The 18,790-nt window shown below is 45.0% G+C and overlaps 1 protein-coding gene across 4 annotated transcripts in view; it reads left to right on the top strand.

Annotated features, from left to right (window-relative positions):
* Positions 1–18,203, top strand: part of LOC132453960 (F-actin-monooxygenase mical1-like) — a 57,325-nt gene extending 39,122 nt beyond the window's left edge. For all 4 annotated transcript variants that reach the window (XM_060047087.1, XM_060047070.1, XM_060047094.1 and 1 more), the window contains 18 exons: positions 59–214; positions 1,827–1,927; positions 2,600–2,857; positions 3,015–3,130; positions 3,591–3,717; positions 3,916–3,985; positions 4,277–4,424; positions 4,699–4,889; positions 5,140–5,246; positions 7,157–7,397; positions 7,876–7,946; positions 8,306–9,122; positions 9,877–10,001; positions 10,121–10,222; positions 15,613–15,706; positions 16,364–16,457; positions 17,328–17,401; positions 17,803–18,203. In XM_060047087.1, the coding sequence (XP_059903070.1) occupies positions 59–214; positions 1,827–1,927; positions 2,600–2,857; positions 3,015–3,130; positions 3,591–3,717; positions 3,916–3,985; positions 4,277–4,424; positions 4,699–4,889; positions 5,140–5,246; positions 7,157–7,397; positions 7,876–7,946; positions 8,306–9,122; positions 9,877–10,001; positions 10,121–10,222; positions 15,613–15,706; positions 16,364–16,457; positions 17,328–17,401; positions 17,803–17,930 (3,020 nt within the window). In that variant the 3' untranslated portion in view covers positions 17,931–18,203. The remainder of the gene's footprint in view (positions 1–58; positions 215–1,826; positions 1,928–2,599; positions 2,858–3,014; positions 3,131–3,590; positions 3,718–3,915; positions 3,986–4,276; positions 4,425–4,698; positions 4,890–5,139; positions 5,247–7,156; positions 7,398–7,875; positions 7,947–8,305; positions 9,123–9,876; positions 10,002–10,120; positions 10,223–15,612; positions 15,707–16,363; positions 16,458–17,327; positions 17,402–17,802) is intronic.
* Positions 18,204–18,790: the final 587 nt, after the last annotated feature.

Here is an 18,790-nt window from a genome sequence, read left to right as displayed (position 1 = left end):
ACTTATCAAATACAATGGTGTATTAACTTAAATCACTTCCATAACGGTCTCTTTGCAGGCTTCAAGCAAAAGGAACTCAGGGCGACTCTTGCGATCGGCATCACGGCCAACTTCACAAACAGACACACTGTGGCCGAGGCCCGGGTGGCAGAGATCAGCGGAGTGGCCCGCATCTACAACCAGAAGTTCTTCCATGATCTGCTCACTCAAACAGGTGACTAGCCCAGTGTGTGTGTGTGTGTGTGTGTGTGTGTGTGTGTGTGTGTGTGTGTGTGTGTGTGTGTGTGTGTGTGTGTGTGTGTGTGTGTGTGTGTGTGTGTGTGTGTGTGTGTGTGTGTGTGTGTGTGTGTGTGTGTTTCTTTCCAGTATTCTATGGTATAACAATATATTCTGCTCAACAATATCTGAGCAGAACTTACACAATCAATATTGCTACTGGCCTGCTGGAGGTGGTAAAGTGGGGGTTGTAGTGGTGAAACAACTGACCGACTGGATGATTGAATGGCTAAATATTACACTCATCTGAGAGCGAGTGCACTATAGGGATCGGAAGACGCGCGGACAGGAAGGCTGTTTGTGACTGGCAAATGTTGTTGTATCAGAAAGTAGTTCGGCCACAGACTAGCAGAAACCTTCAGGACTACAAAAGATGAACTAAAAAATGTTATAGTAAATTTTAACACTAGTTAAATCACACGTAGAAAAGGGTAAACTTTCCAAACTGATAAGAGCTGCTGTGGGTGAGCTGTCATCATGCATTAACAAAAAATGAGCATCTGGCTATAGCCCAGCCTTCTAAGAAAATGTCCTTCGTTTTGTAGGCTACGAAAGATTAAATTATTCGGGTAAAGCTCAAGTGAGGGAGGCTGGGTCCGAGAACGTAGCCTAAAATAGGCTATACCAACTCTTTAAGTTCATTGTGTCAGGTTGAGATGGGAGAAGTTGGTTTAATGCATGTTACGCCCAAAACACAGCTATGACTGACAATTGATTGTAAAGCATGATTTCTTATGGAAAAATGAATTCCATCTAGGTCAGACTAGGGGGCGGCAGGCATGTCACATTGCAATTTGGGGATGAATAGGACCAGTGGCGTCACTATGCTGTTTTATTCGGGGCTAAAGCCCCGGATCTAATTTGAGTAGCCCCAAATCTTTTATGTTAATATTTTGCTGGAGATGACCAGTGATTGGACTAAAAGCTGAGCTGCTTCCCTTGTGAGGAAGGGCCGGATTCTGCGGATGTTGTAAAGTGCAAATCTGCAGGATCGGGCGACCGCAGTGATGTTTGCAGTGCAGGATAACTGATTGTCCAATTGTCCACACCGAGGTTTCTGGCAGTTGGAGAGGGAGATACAGTGATGTTCTCGTCGGTGACCAGTAAGTCCATTAGGAGGAGCTCGGTTTTGTTGAGGTTAAGCCTCAGGTGATGGGCAGTTGTCCGGGTGCTGACGTCCGCCAGACATTCCGATATGCGTGTTGCAATCAGGGTTTTATCAGATGAGGGGAAAGAGAGAAATAGCTTAGTGTCGTCAGCATAGCAGTGATAGGAAAAGCCGTGTGATGCAATTATCAAGCCCAGAGATCTGGTATAGAGGGAGAACAGAAGAGGCACCAGTACAGAGCCTTGAGGGACACCAGTTTCAAGTGTGCAAGATTTGGACAAGGAGCCATTCCATGTCACTTGATAGGTGCGGTTCGTCAGGTAGGATGTGCTAGCTGCCCACCCTTTTCAATTCCAATCCAGATTAAACTGTTTTTTCCTTTGCCTGCGAGAGTCTTATTGTCTCTCCTCCCTGTCTCCTCTCCCCCTGCCTCTCTCCAAAGGTATTGATTTAGAAAACATTGTTTACTATAAGGACGACACCCACTATTTTGTGATGACTGCCAAGAAAAAGAGTCTGTTGAAGAAGGGGGTCATTAAGCAGGTAACACACACACAAATACGCACACGTACAAAGCCTCTCTCTTACTCTCTAGCCTCCAGCTTGGAGCTGATTAACTGATGCTCTTAATGATACATTTAATGTATATCATTATATAAAATCCCTTTTTTTATCTAATATATATACATAGATGCATGTTACAATGAGTATTGGGGGGTCACCCTACACGTAAGCTGCAGACCACGGGCAGTGAACAAAGTAACTTTTGGTTGTAAAACACGCAAACCCTTAAACTTTATTCGCCCCTAGTTTTCTAAACGCTATCCTGCCAGGGGCCCCTTGACTCTTTCTGGCCCCCTTCGGGCCCTCTTTGGGCCCTCTTAGTGGGCTTCTTCCCTAGCCAAAGAAGGGTTTTACAGGTTCTAATCAACCAAGCCATCATCCCTCGTCCCCCTATCCCCGCACTCTTTTGTTCACCAGTCAATCCTCGACCTGAACAAGGCACATAATCCCAGATCAGATGTACGCTGATGGGCCTTAGATGTTTATTACATTTTATTTTTGGGTCCTGTCTTGATGTCCTGTTTTTGATGTCCTGTCTTGTCTGTGATGTTTGTAAATGGTGCTGCTGGGATGCAGGTCAAATTTCAGAAGTACTATCGTATCATATCGTATCGTATCGTTTCATATCGTATCGTATCGCCCTCCTCCCAGGACTACAGCGACGCTGAGCAGCTGCTGGCCCGGGAGAACGTGGACCATGACGCCCTGTGGCGCTACGCCTACGAGGCGGCCAACTTCTCCACCAACCGCCAGCTGCCTGACCTGGAGTTCGCCACCAACCACGCGGGGCGGCGCGACGTGGCCATGTTCGACTTCACCTGCATGCACCGCGCCGAGCACGCCTCGCTGGTGCGGGAGCGCCGCGGCAAGAAGCTGCTCATGGGCCTGGTCGGGGACAGCCTGGTGGAGGTGGGTCCGTCCGTTCACCTGCCACATCACACACGCCTCACCCCGGTTCAATGGACACTGGCAGCTACTTCTGCCAGACATGTGTTCTAAAGGAAAGAACTATAGGCAGAAGGTTTGGCATACATTCTAATGGTCTCTTTGTGTTTTGGTGATGCAGCCCTTCTGGCCCCTGGGAACGGGTATTGCCCGGGGTTTCTTTGCTGCCTTTGACACTGCGTGGATGGTGAGAAGCTGGGGCCTGGGAGACCCCTACCTCAAAGTGCTGGCTGAGCGGTAGGAGACAGCACTCGAGTCATCAACACCAATCAAATACAGACAACAATAACACACACACACACACTCTCTCTCTCTCTCTATCTCTCTGTCTCTATCTCTATCGCTCTTGCTGTCTCTCTCTCTCTCTCTCTCTCTCTCTCTCTCTCTCTCTCTCTCTCTCTCTCTCTCTCTCTCTCTCTCTTCCCATCTGGGATTAATAAAGCAATTCAATCCATTTGAACCTGGAATCCAAAAGTAAACAATTTCGGATCCTTAACATTTCTAAAATTATTAAAGGTAGAAGATGTAAGATTAGTAGTTTACATAATAAGAAATGACCTTTATCATGAATGTTCAGAATGTGTAAATGAGTAGACACTTTAGACTTTATTTGAACGACGTCTACGTATCGTAGACCATTTAATTTGATTATCCAGCTCTATCTTATACAGTATCTCTTCCCCCTTGTCCCACACAGAGAGAGTGTCTACCAGCTCCTGTCCCAGACCGACCCGGGGAACACCAACAAGAACTACACGTCCTACAGCATCAGACCCTCGACGCGTTACCGGCACGTCAACCTGTCCGCCATACAGGTGCACCAGGTCAGACTGCCCCCCCCCCTCCTGAACAGAGTGTGAACAGATTTGTGTTTATTGGAGTGACACAAATTGCTGCGTGGTTACAATTCCACTACAAATGTAGTGACAAAGGTTTGTCAAAATGCATTGATCAAAGCTCCGTCTTGACTTCTGGGGAGGGTCACCCGTCCACCGTTTCGATGCGTGTCTGTCATTTTTTAGGTACAGCACCTGTACCACGTCAACGACATCCCTCCGAGCAAGGAGAACATAGACGCTCACCTACGACAAGGTCAGCGCTCGGTTGTTTGTTTTATTTGTTTCCCTTGTTGTTGTCAAAAGTGGGCGTGTCCATCTAGATGTGTGCTGGATAGATGAGCAACGTTTGTTACAGTCCACAGAGTAGGTTGGTAGACTGATCTATCCAGCACACATCTAGGTGGACACGCCCACTTGTGATGTCAGAAGAGGTAGAGTTTCAAAACGGCTTGTAACGGCTAATCACACTCACAACTGTTGGTATAATATGGGACCGTTAAGATTCGTCTACCTCATGTAAATGTCTTCCCTGTCCTGGTCCCAGATTCGGCGGGTGGTGTGGAGGATCTGTTGAGGTGGTGTCAGAAGAACACGGCGGGCTACGCCGGAGTAGAAGTGAAGGACTTCACCCTGTCGTGGACCTCGGGCCGAGCTCTGTGCGCCCTGATCCACCACTTCAGACCCCAGCTCATGTGAGTCCAGTTAGCGCGCGGCTCGTAGGATAATCTCCTTGTAGAAACAACACAGCTACTGTAAGAACCTTTACATGGACTGTTTTAAAGGGATGAGACCCTGTGCATTCATCTGTTTATCTGGTTCCTAATTTGTTAGTTTGTTAATTTTGAGATAACCCACAGATGGAACCCTGGTTATAAATGGGGAGATAAGGAATTAATTAATCATTTTTAAAATGGTAATTAATAATTGTCATTTGGTTGTTCCGTTGTGATCCTCGTCTGGTCTCAGTGACATGTCGTCTCTGAATGAGTCCGATGCGGTTCACAACCACCAACTGGCCATGGATCTTCTGGAGCGGGAGCTGAGCATCTCCCCGGTGATGGCCGCCAGCGCCATGGCCAGCAGTGGCCTGATAGACAAGCTGTCCATGGTGCTGTACCTCACCCAGGTCCACGACGTCCTCACAAAGAACAAAAAAGGTATGCCTTCAGAAATGGATCTCTGGCCCTCCTAACAAGATCCCAGCCGCGATAACAATTGAAACAATAATAAAATAATAGAATTTTTTGTTTTATAACAATATTGAATGATCATTTGCATACCCCATATTATTGATAATGATTGATTCTGCTGCTTATTTTGCCGATAGTACAATGATTGATTTTGTGTGCAGCACCGCAGGGAGACTGGTTTGTGTGTGTGAATCCCTCTCCTTTTGTGGACCACCAGAGCCTGCAGACGTCCTGGACCTGCCCAAGCCCCTGACTCTGCCGCGATTGCTGTCTGCCGTTTACTTCCTGAGCAAGCTGAAGCACAACTCGCTGCAGAGACCAAAGGTGAGCCCACTGTTTACACAGCACACGGTATCACCCCTCTATCAAGGGTTCTTGTCAATATGTCAACCAGAGGTAGGATTAAGGTCTTGCTTCTGGTGTTTGCGTCAAGACCCTCGTGTGTGGTGAGGTTGGCTTATGTAGAAGAGACAGGAGAAAGCCAAACACATAATATTAGCGGAAACATATTAAGTCATAATAATATTAGCTGTGTGGTCACCACCAAATTGTATGTAGATTTGGATCTTACCAAACTCTGAAACAGTTAAACAATTCAAAAAAAATAATAATTATGCTCAGATTTAGACGTTATCATCATCCATCAGCATCGACAGAGAATCATCTTTAGATAATTTTGTTAATAGAAATTTTGACTAATTCTGTCACATTGACATTTTCATGTTTATTAAAGGGATACTTCACAGATTCAGAACCGGCGTTCTATCATTATAAAATCGCTATTGTAATATGAAAAAAAGTTTTTTCCCCCTCAGTCTAACCCAGTCATCCCTTGGCCCAGCTTTCCTGATCTAACGTTCTCCTGAGATGACGTCAAATGGTGCGTTTGACGTCATCTCAGTAAAACTTTGCTTGCCTGCTAGAAGGGCAAAGGACTACAAACTACTAATTTTTACTTGATGTCATTATTAGGCTATTGATCATAATTTCAGCATATCACTCTAATGTACAGTCATTTCTTATCAATACAGTTAATATGTTCATTGTTTCTGTCTTCAAATGTGTTATGATATGCGCATGCGCCGAAATCGTATGCATCCCAATAGGGTGGGAAAACCGCCCAATCTGGCAACACTGCCTGAAAGTCCTCAGAATGTAGCCCAATAGGGCGGTAAAAAAAAAACAATCTGGCAACACTGCTGAACGTCAATGAGACCAACTGAAACAAAGCCAATATTAAACTTAAACTGTGATTCTGAAGAAAGAATAAATGATATCGAAATTCTGTTTAGATATTATTGAAAGTACGACTGAGTAGATTTGTTACATTTTTGAACGAAGGTAAAGGGTTGAACAATGATTTAGTTACGATCTCTTAAGTGTGAGAGGCTGGCCAGACGGCTTCAATGGGACCAACTCAAAACGCAGCCGATATGAAACTAAAACTGTTATTCTGAATAAAGTATAAACGATATCGAAATTTCATTTTGATATTATTGAAGTGTCGATTTTTCCATGCTGGCTGTTTTTTTTTCATCTTCCCGCAAGTGAATGCGTCTTGTGTGTCTAGCCCTCTAGGCGGGAAATAGGTTAGATATCTAAAACAATAAATGTTTTTGACTCAAGACATGTCGAATCATTACAAGTCAACGAGGCAAAGTCCGAGTCAAGTCTCAAATCAATAGCAGTCAAGTGTAAGTCGAGTCGCAAGTCATGCGTAATTTTGTCAAGTCGACTTTTAAGTCATCAAAATCTTGACTCGAGACTCAAGTCCACATCTCTGGTCCAGGCCATCAGAGCTAATTACCCAGCACAAGATGGGCAGTACCGTGGCTACCAGGAGACAGTATGAGAAGATGAGCTGTGACTATTTTGACACGTTTTATTTTTGTAAATAGTTCATATTTTTTCATGAATAAAACTTCAAATTCATGTTGGTTGTACTAATTTTGTTTACCAACCCAAGTGCTGTTATACTAACTAGAGTAGGCCTACTGTATAAGATAAACACTTCAACATGGGAGAAAAGGTTGAGTAGAAATACTTGATATGCTGAGCTACTGTAATTAGCAAATATGTTTATGCTGTACAGTAATATACAAGTGATGCGTTCGAAAAAACGACAGCAGAAGTCTAAACTAGTCAACTTATCACAGGGAAACGCATACGACTAAACTGGAGAAAAGAAAATTAAGCATTTTTCTCTGACTTCCAACTTCCTTTGCTTCCCTCAGCCTGCAGCCCCCCCTGTTGCCCCGGAGGGGAACCAGGGCTCCGGTGTGATGGGGGACATCGAGACGGACGCGGCCCCGGCACTGGGCAGCAGCAGCGAGGACTGCTACAGCTGTGGCCAGCGGCTGTACCTCCTGGCCCGCGTCAACGCCATGGGGAAGTTCTTCCACCGCCACTGCTTCACCTGCCACAAGTGTGGACACCCGCTGAGGCTGGGCGGCTACACCTTCCACCAGACCACAGGTGGGTGGGCCACCATTGATCCCTCACACATCGCGGGCTTCAGGGTTTGTATTTGGGGGTTTACGCTCGACACGCACAGATTGGGACGGTGTGTTGTGATGATGAGAATTTCAAGCATTTCATTGTAAGGGATGAAAAGGATTGCCTGCCCACTCGAGGGATTGCTTCTGGGATTCGTTGGTCTTGTTCGTCTTTCAATAGTTTTACATTTACCTAAGATAACACATAATTGTTCCTCATGCATAAGCCCAAAAAAGAGGAACATTAACAGCCGCAGCACCTGTGGTATTAAAGTGCTCAGTGGAAGTCTATTCCTGGTATAATTACACACCACCGTGTCATTTATGTATCCGCATGAATTATTTGGGACATGAAGAATGGCTTCATCGTTTGGATGAATACTGGAGTACTATCCGTTGAAAAGGGCTGCGTTCCTCGTGTCACCTCTCTCCACTCCTCTCCCGTCTGGTTCACACAGGGACCTTCTACTGCGAGCTGCACTCCGAACACCTGGGCCCCGAGAACGGATCCGAGGACTCCTCTGATGAGGTGGGTCCCCCCGGGGAGAGAATTACCGCCGCCTCTCCAGACTAACGTGACTTAACGTCGACCGACAGTCGGAATTAAACGCGCCGATATGTACGAGCGCGCCCTGCCGCGGGATATGATGATGCTCATCAGCTGCTGCAGCTCTGTGGAGTCGGCGCTGGAAAGCTAAAAGAAATATGAGGAAAGCGAGTGAGCGGAGTCAATTAATTCACAGAGAGCAATTTTGTACCAGTGTGGGAATTGTGGGCTCAAATGCCTTCCTAACGGCGCATGGAAGAGAAACGAACGCAGCACAGTTATTGTATTTTCCTCATTACCCTCTGTTGTTGTTTTTACTTTGTCGTTTTGGATTGGTCCAGGTGTGTGCAGGAGGAGACGGTCCAACGGATGAAGAGAACAGCACTTCTAGTGATGAAGACGTTCCCTCCCCCTCAGACGAGGATCTAGAACACACGCTAGACTCTGGACCCACACGGCCACATCCAGTCCAGGGAGATCAACACCAGACCATCCCTGGACCTATAGGGAACCCCCAGTCCCCTGCAAAGCCCCCTCATGCTACCGGGATGGTGGCGCCCATTGAAGAGGAAGAGGAGGAGGAGGAGAAGACCACCATGCCCAACGCGTCCCCTCCTACCCCAAAGCCCCGCGTCTCCAAGAAGAACCATCCCAGCCCGCAGCCCTCGCCTCCGGTCCCCAAGCCGCGAACCCTCCACCTGGTCGACCCCCTAGCCGACGACGAGGACCCCGGAGGGTCCCCTGAGCACCAGGACCGGGGGTCCCCCTGCCAGAAGGACTCCCGGCCCAAGCAGTCTCTGCGGAAGCTGCAGCTGTCGGAGGAGGAGAAGTGCCAACTGGTGAACCTCCAGAGCTTCAGCGCCGACTCGGACTCGGAGACCCCCGGGGGGTCTTCCAGCTGCTCCTCTTCGTCCGCGGCCACGGCGGGGGGGCCGAGCCCCCCCAAGCCGGCGGGGCAGGGCCAGGGCCAGGACCCGGGGCAGGAGGAGGAGGAGGAGGACTACTTGAGCGGCAGCACGTTGCAGCGCGGGAAGAGGAACCGCCGCTGCATCCGCAGGAAAGAGGAGCCGGGCGGCCAGGCTAAGACCAGGGTCCACTCCAAGGTCTCCCCCAGAGACCCCCAGCTCAGCGTCCTCACCCCCCACCCGGGCAGAGTGGGTGAGTAACGCCAGCCCACCCCCCCCCCCCCCAACCCCCTTCTAAACCAGCTCCTTTATCTGCTAAAGTAGGCAACGTTTTTTGGGGCTTAGCATAAGCGGTTAACAAGAGCTAACTGTCAGTCGGCCAAAGCCTCTCTTGCCTCGCTCTTACATGCACACACTTATAAGAACGGGTATGGATGAGAAAACTGGGAGGAGATGCTGACAAACCCTTCACAAAAGATTGGCGTCAAAGTCACACCAAAACATTTGTCAATGGCACAAAAACACTATTATTTAATTTAAATAGTTGTGCTGTAGAATGATGATTGTCATTTATTACTAGAATAACCCAATCTAAGGTTTATCACAACAGGGTAAACTGATGAGATAATGATACTAGATTTGATATATGATATGTTGTATACCATTCGCCTGATGCGTCAGTAGATTTACATTGTGTCCTAGTCGCCTGATAGGTCAGTAGATTTACATTGTGTCCTAGTCACCTGATAGGTTAGCTTTGCGTGGTGTTTCAGTCGCCTGATAGGTCAGTCGCTTTACATTGTGTACTAGTCGTCTTGTAGGTCAGTAGTATACTAGGGCCTTTCTGATTGGCTCAAACCAATAGAGTTCGTAGAATATGAGTGACATGTTATTTCGGACTATGGAATTCATGCGATTAGAATTTACAGTATTAAAAGGGAGCAAAAATAATGGACTATACACACATCAGGTCATCGTTTTTCATCTTTTCCTGTTCTTGTCCATAGAGACAACTTTCAGACATGGCCACAGCACTTCAGAAGATGGGGATGATGAAGAGGAGGACGATGATGACGACGATGAAGAAGACATGAGGTTTGGGAGTTACGACATTGAATTCCCTGATGAGAAGGTAGGCTAGGACTGGAGCAAAGGTGTTCAATTTGGCGCTAACAGTTGCTACTTAAACTATTATTTCAAACTGGCACAAACCCAAGCACAAATACACTGCCTTTCCATTTGCCGGCCCAGCCCTCTGACCCCGTCGAAGCAGAGAAGTTGGAACTGAGGAAGATGAGGACCCTGGAGCGAAGAGCCAAGATGACTGAACTACAGCGCTTCCGTAATGCCCAGGTCAGCAATTATTAAATGCTCATAAGGGACATTCAGCACTATTGCTTTTGTAATTACGACTATTGCAAATAATACCTATACGTGAGGTGTCCGCGCGGTAGTAAAAGGTTGTAAAAAATACAATTTTAAATGAAGGCCCTTGAAAGGTAGTAAAAGGTATCAAACGCAATTTGACTTGGTAGTACATTTTTCACCACCACCTCAATATAATATGAGTTTCCATTTTTTTGTTTACATGTTTTAACTTCATCTAGCCTAAAAAATACAGTATACGGTGCTAACAGGACCTGAACTGAGTAGCCGTTAGAGTTGGCGTCGCTGGTTGCTATAGCGACGCCGGTGTTACACCGAATTCTGCGACCCACCGAATTTATTAAAGGTGCTTAATAAATACATTTGATTGATTTGATTAGCATTTTACAGACCCATACAATGGATAGGGCGTTTAGTAGGGTCCTTCACCGTTGCTTCTTTACCCATAAAAAGCTACAGTCATGGTTAAATTCCGCAGATTTACCTTTGAGCATTTCCTATTATAGGCTACTGTGTAAAATGCTGTTTAGAATTAATGTTAGTATCAAGAAAAGAAAGACCCACCGGAGATCTTATGTTTTATTTATATTTTTTGTTATAATGCACACGTGCATGTTGCAGAAAATGTGCAACTGCGCCCCCTGGGGCCACACTTTTCGGTGGGTCGCAGAATTCGGTGTAACACCAGGAACATTTTCCGCCTTTTCCCCTCAGAATTCTGTACGGCTGAGTTTCTAGCTCTATGAGAGAATGGGTAAATGCAAGTTTTCGCAAACATGGGTTGACGACCCGACATTTAAAGACACTGAAACCCATGATGGGAAATGACCGAGAAGCTTTTTGCTCGTTGTGCAAAAAAACGATCAATGTGACATGGAACGGTATTAAAGCGATTAAATCACACAACGCATCGAGCATTCACCAGCAGCGGCTTCGTGCGAAGGGGGGGCAGCACTCTATTAGAGGTCTGCGGGGGACACAATATTCACTCCCGCTCCCGCCTTGTACAGTGCTGCTCTCACTGCTGCTGCTCCCACCCGCTCCTGCAAAGAGCTGTAATTTTTAGTCCCGCTCCCGCCCGCATCTATGATATTATATCCCGCTCCCGCCCGCAAATGCCCGCAAGGATGGATGTTTACTTTCTGTCTCAGGAAAGGCCTGTCCATTGGCTTGGAAAAAACGAGCGCGCACATAATTCATCAGGCTACCAGCATTGGTAACATATTTATTGGTAAGCCTGCATGTTTTCAACCATACAAAACATTAAATAGGCCTCAGTAACTGAAACACGAAACACATATTAAAAAAATCAAAACTCTGCAGGTCAGTACCAGCACGTCTAAATGAAAAATGAAAGGTAAAAGAATCAGCTGCTGCTTCAACCATGAAGGAAAAGTTGTTGGAAAAGTAGGTTTTGCTTATTGATGAGGGCTTCATGATAATTTGTATATTTTACTTTACCCTCATATTTGATTTGCGGGAGTGCAGTTTATCATACCGCACCCGCAAATGCACCTCTATCATCACGCCCGCGCCCGCAATGAGCTTTAATTTTTTGTCCCGCACTGCACTATTTTGCGTCGCGTCCCGCGGGAGTGAAGACCTCTACTCTCTATGTCGTTGTTTTGCGGTGCTAGCAGCAGCAGCACTAGGGCTACAGGGATCGCGGCAGTGTCACATTTATACCTTATAATAAGTAGTAAGTGGTGCTTTGCATACCCCCCGCCCCACTGCTTGATGTCGTGTTGGTAGTAAAAAAATATTGTGGAGGTAGTAAAAAAGGTAGTAAAAGGTAGTAAATTCATCTCTATTGCCGCTTTTCCACTGCATGGTACCAGCTCGACACGACTCGACTCGACTCGACTCAGCTCGCCTTTTTTGCGTTTCCACCGCGATAACATGGTATCTGGTACCTGAAGTGGCTGCTTTTTCTAGTACCGCCTCGCTCTAGGTTCCAAGCGGCTGAGCCGATGCTAAAAGGTGACGTCGGCAGACGGCCGGCCACTGATTGGCCAGAGTGTGACGAAGTCACGAGAGCGACATGGCAACCATGCTGGTAACAGCCATAGCAGCGCCGCAGCCAACATATTCCACTTCTTCAACATGCCAGCTAATAATACGAACACGAATACCATCGCATCGATGTTCTCCATTGTTGTTATGTGGGTTCTGTCCTTGTGTGGGTTACGTAGGTGTTGTTTGCGTCGCGTACAAAAATTCGTCACGGCCCTTTCGCGCAGCCGACCCCGCCCACGTCCCGGAGGTACTATTTGCGGTGGAAAAGGACCCGCGCTGCTACCGTGTCGAGTCGTGTCGAGTCGTGTCGTGTCAAGTCGAGCTACATGTGCGGTGGAAAAGCGGCATATGATTCCTGCATATACCCATTCCTATAATGGGCTTTACCTTAGCAGGCTCGTACTATAGCTTATGGGGTTGATAACGTAATTGAATAGTTGTCTTTGCAATTTCTCTATCAGATTTTGCGTCGAAGACAGATTAGATATTTAGATGCAAAAAGCAAACAATACTCGTTGGCAATTGGTGGTCAAATATATTTGTAAATAAAGTACGAACAAAGATTCATCACAACATGCATCGACAAACAACAAAACAGGCATGCAATACAATAATCGGAGGCCTCAGATGGGAGTTCGCCCTGCGTCTTACTTCACTCTCTAAAGCAGAGGTCTTCAACAGGGGGTCCGCGACCCCTAGGGGGTCCGCGGAGGTACTGCAGGGGGGTCGCGAAAGTTTTGTTTGATTAGACATTTTTTTTATATTCCCCCCGCATTTTTTCCACAAATTGAAATGCCTTTAATTAACATGAATCCAACATACTAGCTGCGTTTACATGGACACTTTTGATCCGATTTCTAATCGGAACAGATCTGTTCCTATCATGTACTATATATATGGCATTTACAAAAGTGGTAAGCTTACGTTCGTATGTCTCTCGCGCTTGGGCTGAAAGATTTGGGGAAATAATCGAATTGCGATTATTTTTACCAATATTGAGATTGCGATTTAATGCGCGATTTTTTATAATTTCATTAAGTTCCTTATGTTGTGTAGCCTACTATTCCCTAAAAAATAAATAAATCATTCTTTAGTATGATGACCAACACAACATTGGAAGCAGTCAACATGAAACTGCTCTTTCCTTTAGGCCAGGCCGATGTGTTGAGATTAATTTATATTATAAACTTCTTTATTTAACTATTGAATTGTAAAATAAAAATAAATGAATCGTACTGATTTGCAGTCAGTAACGGTAACAAATCACTTTATTTTATTTATTTTTTCACAGCCTTTGCGATTTGCATACCGTGTTCTATTACATCGCGATTTCGATTTGAATTCGATTAATCGTTCAGCCCTATCTCGCGCCCACCCGTCACATCTGGACTGGCTGCGACATTTTTATGCATTTGATTGTAATGAAAGCCCAGCAGGAGAGAGTTTTTCTCTGCCTGCTCCTTCAATTAAGAAGGACAGCACAGCGACGTAAGTTTCTCGTCCGGTCTTTATATCTACCCCCTCCTCCGCCGCAAACAATACGTATTTGGATGAGAGTACGCAGCCAAGACTGTTGGGAGAGAGAGAGTGCTGTTATGTAAGGGATAATGTACAGAACGCCGGTCATTATCGGGAAAATAAGCGATCAGCAGAAAAATAGTCCGCCAAAGACGTTGACGTCGCTTAGCAACCGGACACACTGGGGTTGATAAGTTACTGGACTAGTGGAGTGGTAAGAAAGATACTAACATTTGAATAGCTTTTATGCATGATAAAACAGACATTGGTGATCTTGGCAGGTATCAGTTTATTATGTTATGTTATGTTTATGAATGGCAGTGGCATGGCCACCCTACTCACTGTACCTTGCACATGTTTAGAATAAAAAAAAAATGAACATGAACCTGTGTATTATTTGAATATCTTAGTATTGAAAGCAAAATAACAAGGTACATTTATACATGGCACTATAGGAGCAGTTTAATATACAACCCAATTTAATACAATATATAAGTAGGGGTCCCCGCTCCATCTGTCCATCAGTTTGGGGGTCCTTGGCCTGGAAAACGTTGAAGACCCCTGCTCTAAAGGTTTGCAAGGAGAAGTCCACTGAGTGGCTAAAGTCACTCAATGGACTTGTATAAGAACTCAAGGAGTTCTTATACACTTAGATTGGGTTCTTGAGGGCAGCTGTCCCCCAATAAACCAAAAGCCTTTGTTAACCAGATGGTAATCTATTGATTGAAGTTCCTCAGGATGTCATAAATAATAGGGCCGCGGCCGTGCTATATAACCCTTTGTTTCCCGGCGCTCCCTAGGGGGTTGAAGAATATGCCCAAACCCACAGAAGATAACACGGGAACAGAGTGAGAACAGATTACATCACCAACCACAAAGGTTTACATTTTAGACGACCCTGAAAGAGAGCAGGATGGCAAGAACATACACGGAATAGTGAACAAAACCTAAGTTCAAGAAAAACGTAACAACATGTAGATTTTCCATCACATAATGCGATAACATAATTCATCGACACAGTTAAAGATTGTAAACAACCATATTCCAATTGTCTCTTAATATATATGAATATTATGCCGCAGAAAATGTTTTACTCTACAAAAGTTTGTGAAATATCTCTTCACCTACCCCAATAACAATACCCCCTTACTCCTTATTCCTATGGTTACTTAAGCTTATAAACTTATTTTTTTAACTTATTTTATTTTCTCTTACGTAACTACTTTTATTTTATTACTCTACAATGCATTTTTTTACTATGCCTTTATTTTATTTTACTAACCCTTTATTTATTTATATTTTATGACCATTTTTCTATTTGAAGCACTTTGAGTCTGCTGTGTGTCGCGTTTTTGAAGAAAATAGTCCAATCCGGGTCGCTTTGAACTCACTTTATTTGTTAAAGTATTTCGTAATGGTAACTATGAAGCAAAAGGGAGGGAATTGTATCTAACACGCGTGGAGAGAAGTACCGTAGAGCTACTTCAAGCCCCGGGGCTTAGGCCCGAGGCTCTCTGCGGGTCTCCCTATGTCTCTCTGACCTCAATCTGACTCCTACTATGGTTAGTATCAAGTAGGCGTGGCCTGTGTGACGTAGGCGTGGCCTGTGTGACGTATTGGCTCCGCCCTCCTCACCTGTCCAAGGGTGCTGCCATCTGTGGCGGGAGTAGTTATTGCAGCTTGTGTGTTCGATCCTGCTTCCTAGTGGCTATGTGTGGGGGCAGCTTATGTGCTTAAAATACGTAACACGTGTGTATGAAAAGTGCTTCATAAATAAATTTGCCTTGCCTTGCCTTAACGGTTTGACTTTTGACCCCGGGCAGTCCATCCAGAGGAGGCTGGAGGAGATCGAGGTGACCTTCAAAGAGCTGGAGGAAAAAGGCGTGGTGCTGGAAAGAGCTCTGAGAGGGGAGCCAGGTGAGAGAGCAGCCACACAAGTCTTACTCATCTCAACCAAACTCAGAGTTGTCCTGCGTGTGGAGTCATGATCAGGGAACGAGGACCACTGACATCCTGCTTGTTGTGAGGCAGCTGTTAGTCACACCAACAACCTCTGACTTTGTCCCAAACCCTGACAGGAATACATTGTCCCTGTGAGGTTTAGGGTTTCTGTTAATTCATGTATAGACTGGCTAAGTCACACCCACCTCCCATCTGGAAAAAATGTCATGGTCTCTTTACGCCAGTTAGCTAATGTTGCAATGCCTCACTTCCCTTACAATGTTGTACCCATGACATTTTTCAAGAAATTATTGTTGAAAACAATATCTACTTTAGATAACTTTTCACTGGATACATTTCATGGAGATTAATATTGAATTAAAAAATTTTATGAATTTGAGGCACTCAAATTCACGAACGTGAGCCACTCTTTTGGTTATTTTTTTTGTATGCCCATAACAAAATCAATGTTGTTGTGTAAGAATCTTTGTATCAATAGTGTGACTGTTGCTCTTCTCAATCTAACCCACGCACACCCTGATCTTATACCGTACTCTACCATACTAATGCCCTTACACACACGTGGCTCTATGTTTGCTAATGGCTAACACCATCCTCTGAACCTCTCCACAGGAAGTGGAGGTTCTCCTGAGATGATCGAGCAGTGGATACAGCTGGTCCACGAGAAAAACGCAGTGGATTCTGAGGAGTCCGACCTCATGGTGGCGTAAGTAGAATATCAATGATGATAATAATAATATTAATGATAATAATAATAATAATGAGGTTAATGATGACGATGATAGTAGTAAGCTTTATTCATATGATCTTTTTAAGCAGATGTTATGAAAAGGCTAATAAACAGGGCAAATACGATAGATAGATGACATGGAAATATATCTAAAATAATAAAGGTCAAACTAGTTGGTAAACATTAAAGGTAAAACACAAAAAAAAAGAGGTGTGGAAAGAACGACAGAAAGATAAAATAATAATAAAAGTGAAAGCGTTAAATCCAGGCATGTGAAGAAAGATACTATTAAGAATCATGAACAACATAAATCCAGATGAATAACTGTTCCCCCTCTGGACACAAATGCAGCAAGTCAACAGTGCGTGACTGTGCAGTCACCCTGTGAGCACAACACTGTCTGTGTTGAGGGTGAAAATAGGCAACGGCATGGTCACTGTTTCCTCTTTGAGGGAATGAATAACACGCACACACGCACAAACACACATTGCACCCTGTGAGTCAATGTTGATTGCTGCACAAATGTTTCAAAGGTAATCAAGTATTGAGCCACCATTTAAAGGTCACCGCCCACAATAAAAACACTTCAGTAAACACTGCCACATTTGTATCCTGAAAATACATAATTATTTCTGTAGGGCTGGAAAATCACTATTGTAATCAAACTTCTTATCACATTAAAGGAGATCTCAAATAAAAAGCATATGGTTCCTAATATAATCATCCAGCTAGTTTCTCTTGCGTGATTATGAAGGCTGATGGTTGAATAGGATAAGAGCTAGGCTAACCCTAGCCCCTAACCCTTTAGCTGTAAATAAGCCCTTCTGTTGTTGTGCTTTCTTGCAGGTCTCGACAGCTGGAGCTTGAAGACCAACAGGGCATACTGGAACTGGAGCTCAGGAAGTACAAGGAACTGAGCGGTATGTCATGCTTAATTGGGGTAGATTGGTTCTAAACAGGTCATTCATATTTATATTGTTTATGGGCTTCGGCTGTGAGCAGGCTGGGATACAGGCCTTTATGCCCTTGCTTGGATCTGACGTATGAAACAGATGCAATATAGATAAAATCTTTATAAGACTGGTCGGATTTATTGTGATTGCTGCTGTTTACAAAATAGAAAATAATATGTTCTAATGCAATGTAATGGTACAACAAAAAACCTTGATAATAACTAATCTTCCTGTCTTAATCGTGTGTGTGTGCATGTGCTTGTATGCGTGTGTGATTGTGTGTGTGCATGTGCGTGTGTGATTGTGCGTGTGCATTGGTCTTCTTGTGTCTGCCTGTGTGTGCGGTGCGCATGGCGCGCGCGTCTCAGACTCTGAGAAGACGGCGGAGCAGCAGGCGGAGGAGGAGCGCATCCTGCAGCAGAGGATGGAGGTGGTGGACATGAGGGACTCCCTGGTGGCCTTCCTGGACGAGAAGCGTCAAGTTGTTTCAGGGTGAACTACAAGATAGCAGGATGGGATAATTATGTGAATTGATACAAATCCACCAGTGGCAGCATTGTACTTTGAAAGCTGGTGGGCAGCATGTCTTGTACTACAAGGGCAGAAGGAAAGGGCCTACTCTTGATTTGTAAAACTAAATAAAAAAACCTGGGCCTATCATTGGGCCTATTTTTGCCCTCAATGACTGAAGCTATTGGTTGTAATTTGGCTATGTTCATTGTCAGCTACAATTGTTTCAAGAAAAATAAAGACACAATACCAAAAGTGATGCCATTTAAAAATAAAATGCATCGTGCTCTGAATCATTCGATCACATCCTTTCCCCAATATCAAACAGAACGGTCAGAGTAACAAACAATTAAAAGAACAACAAGATCATTATTTCACTACTTGAGGGGATAACCCCTCCCTCCGGGCTGCTCCACAGCCAGGGCTCCTGCTTATTGGTTCATAGCGCAACCAGGGCTCCAGCCTATTCGTGAATAGACGTAGGCGGGATCCTGATCCCTTAGCTAGTCACACCCACTCAGAGGAGGACTTTTCTCCTCTCTCCCATTGAACCCCATGTTATTCACCGGCCGCCAACACTTTCGGGGAAATGAAGGCTGCGGGAGGAACGTCCTCCCTAAAGTAATTGTCAATAGGCGATAGGGGGGGCTAATGTCCCTTTACCCAGGGAAACAAACATAACATATACAAAGGCATTAAAGTAATCCTATTTAAGGGCATTAATTCATTAAAGTAGGCTGGACGATCTGCATTTTTTATTCTCAACAATGTTAAGGAGGATCTTCCTCCCTCTCCTCACTAGCGAAGCCTCCACTGCTGGAAGTTAAGGGGCTGGGGGGGGGGGGG

Source organism: Gadus macrocephalus, chromosome 1 (genome assembly GCF_031168955.1).
Source record: "Gadus macrocephalus chromosome 1, ASM3116895v1".
NCBI lineage: Eukaryota > Metazoa > Chordata > Actinopteri > Gadiformes > Gadidae > Gadus > Gadus macrocephalus.
Note: the sequence above shows the minus strand (reverse complement) of the source record. Positions and strands in the feature narration are given on the sequence as shown.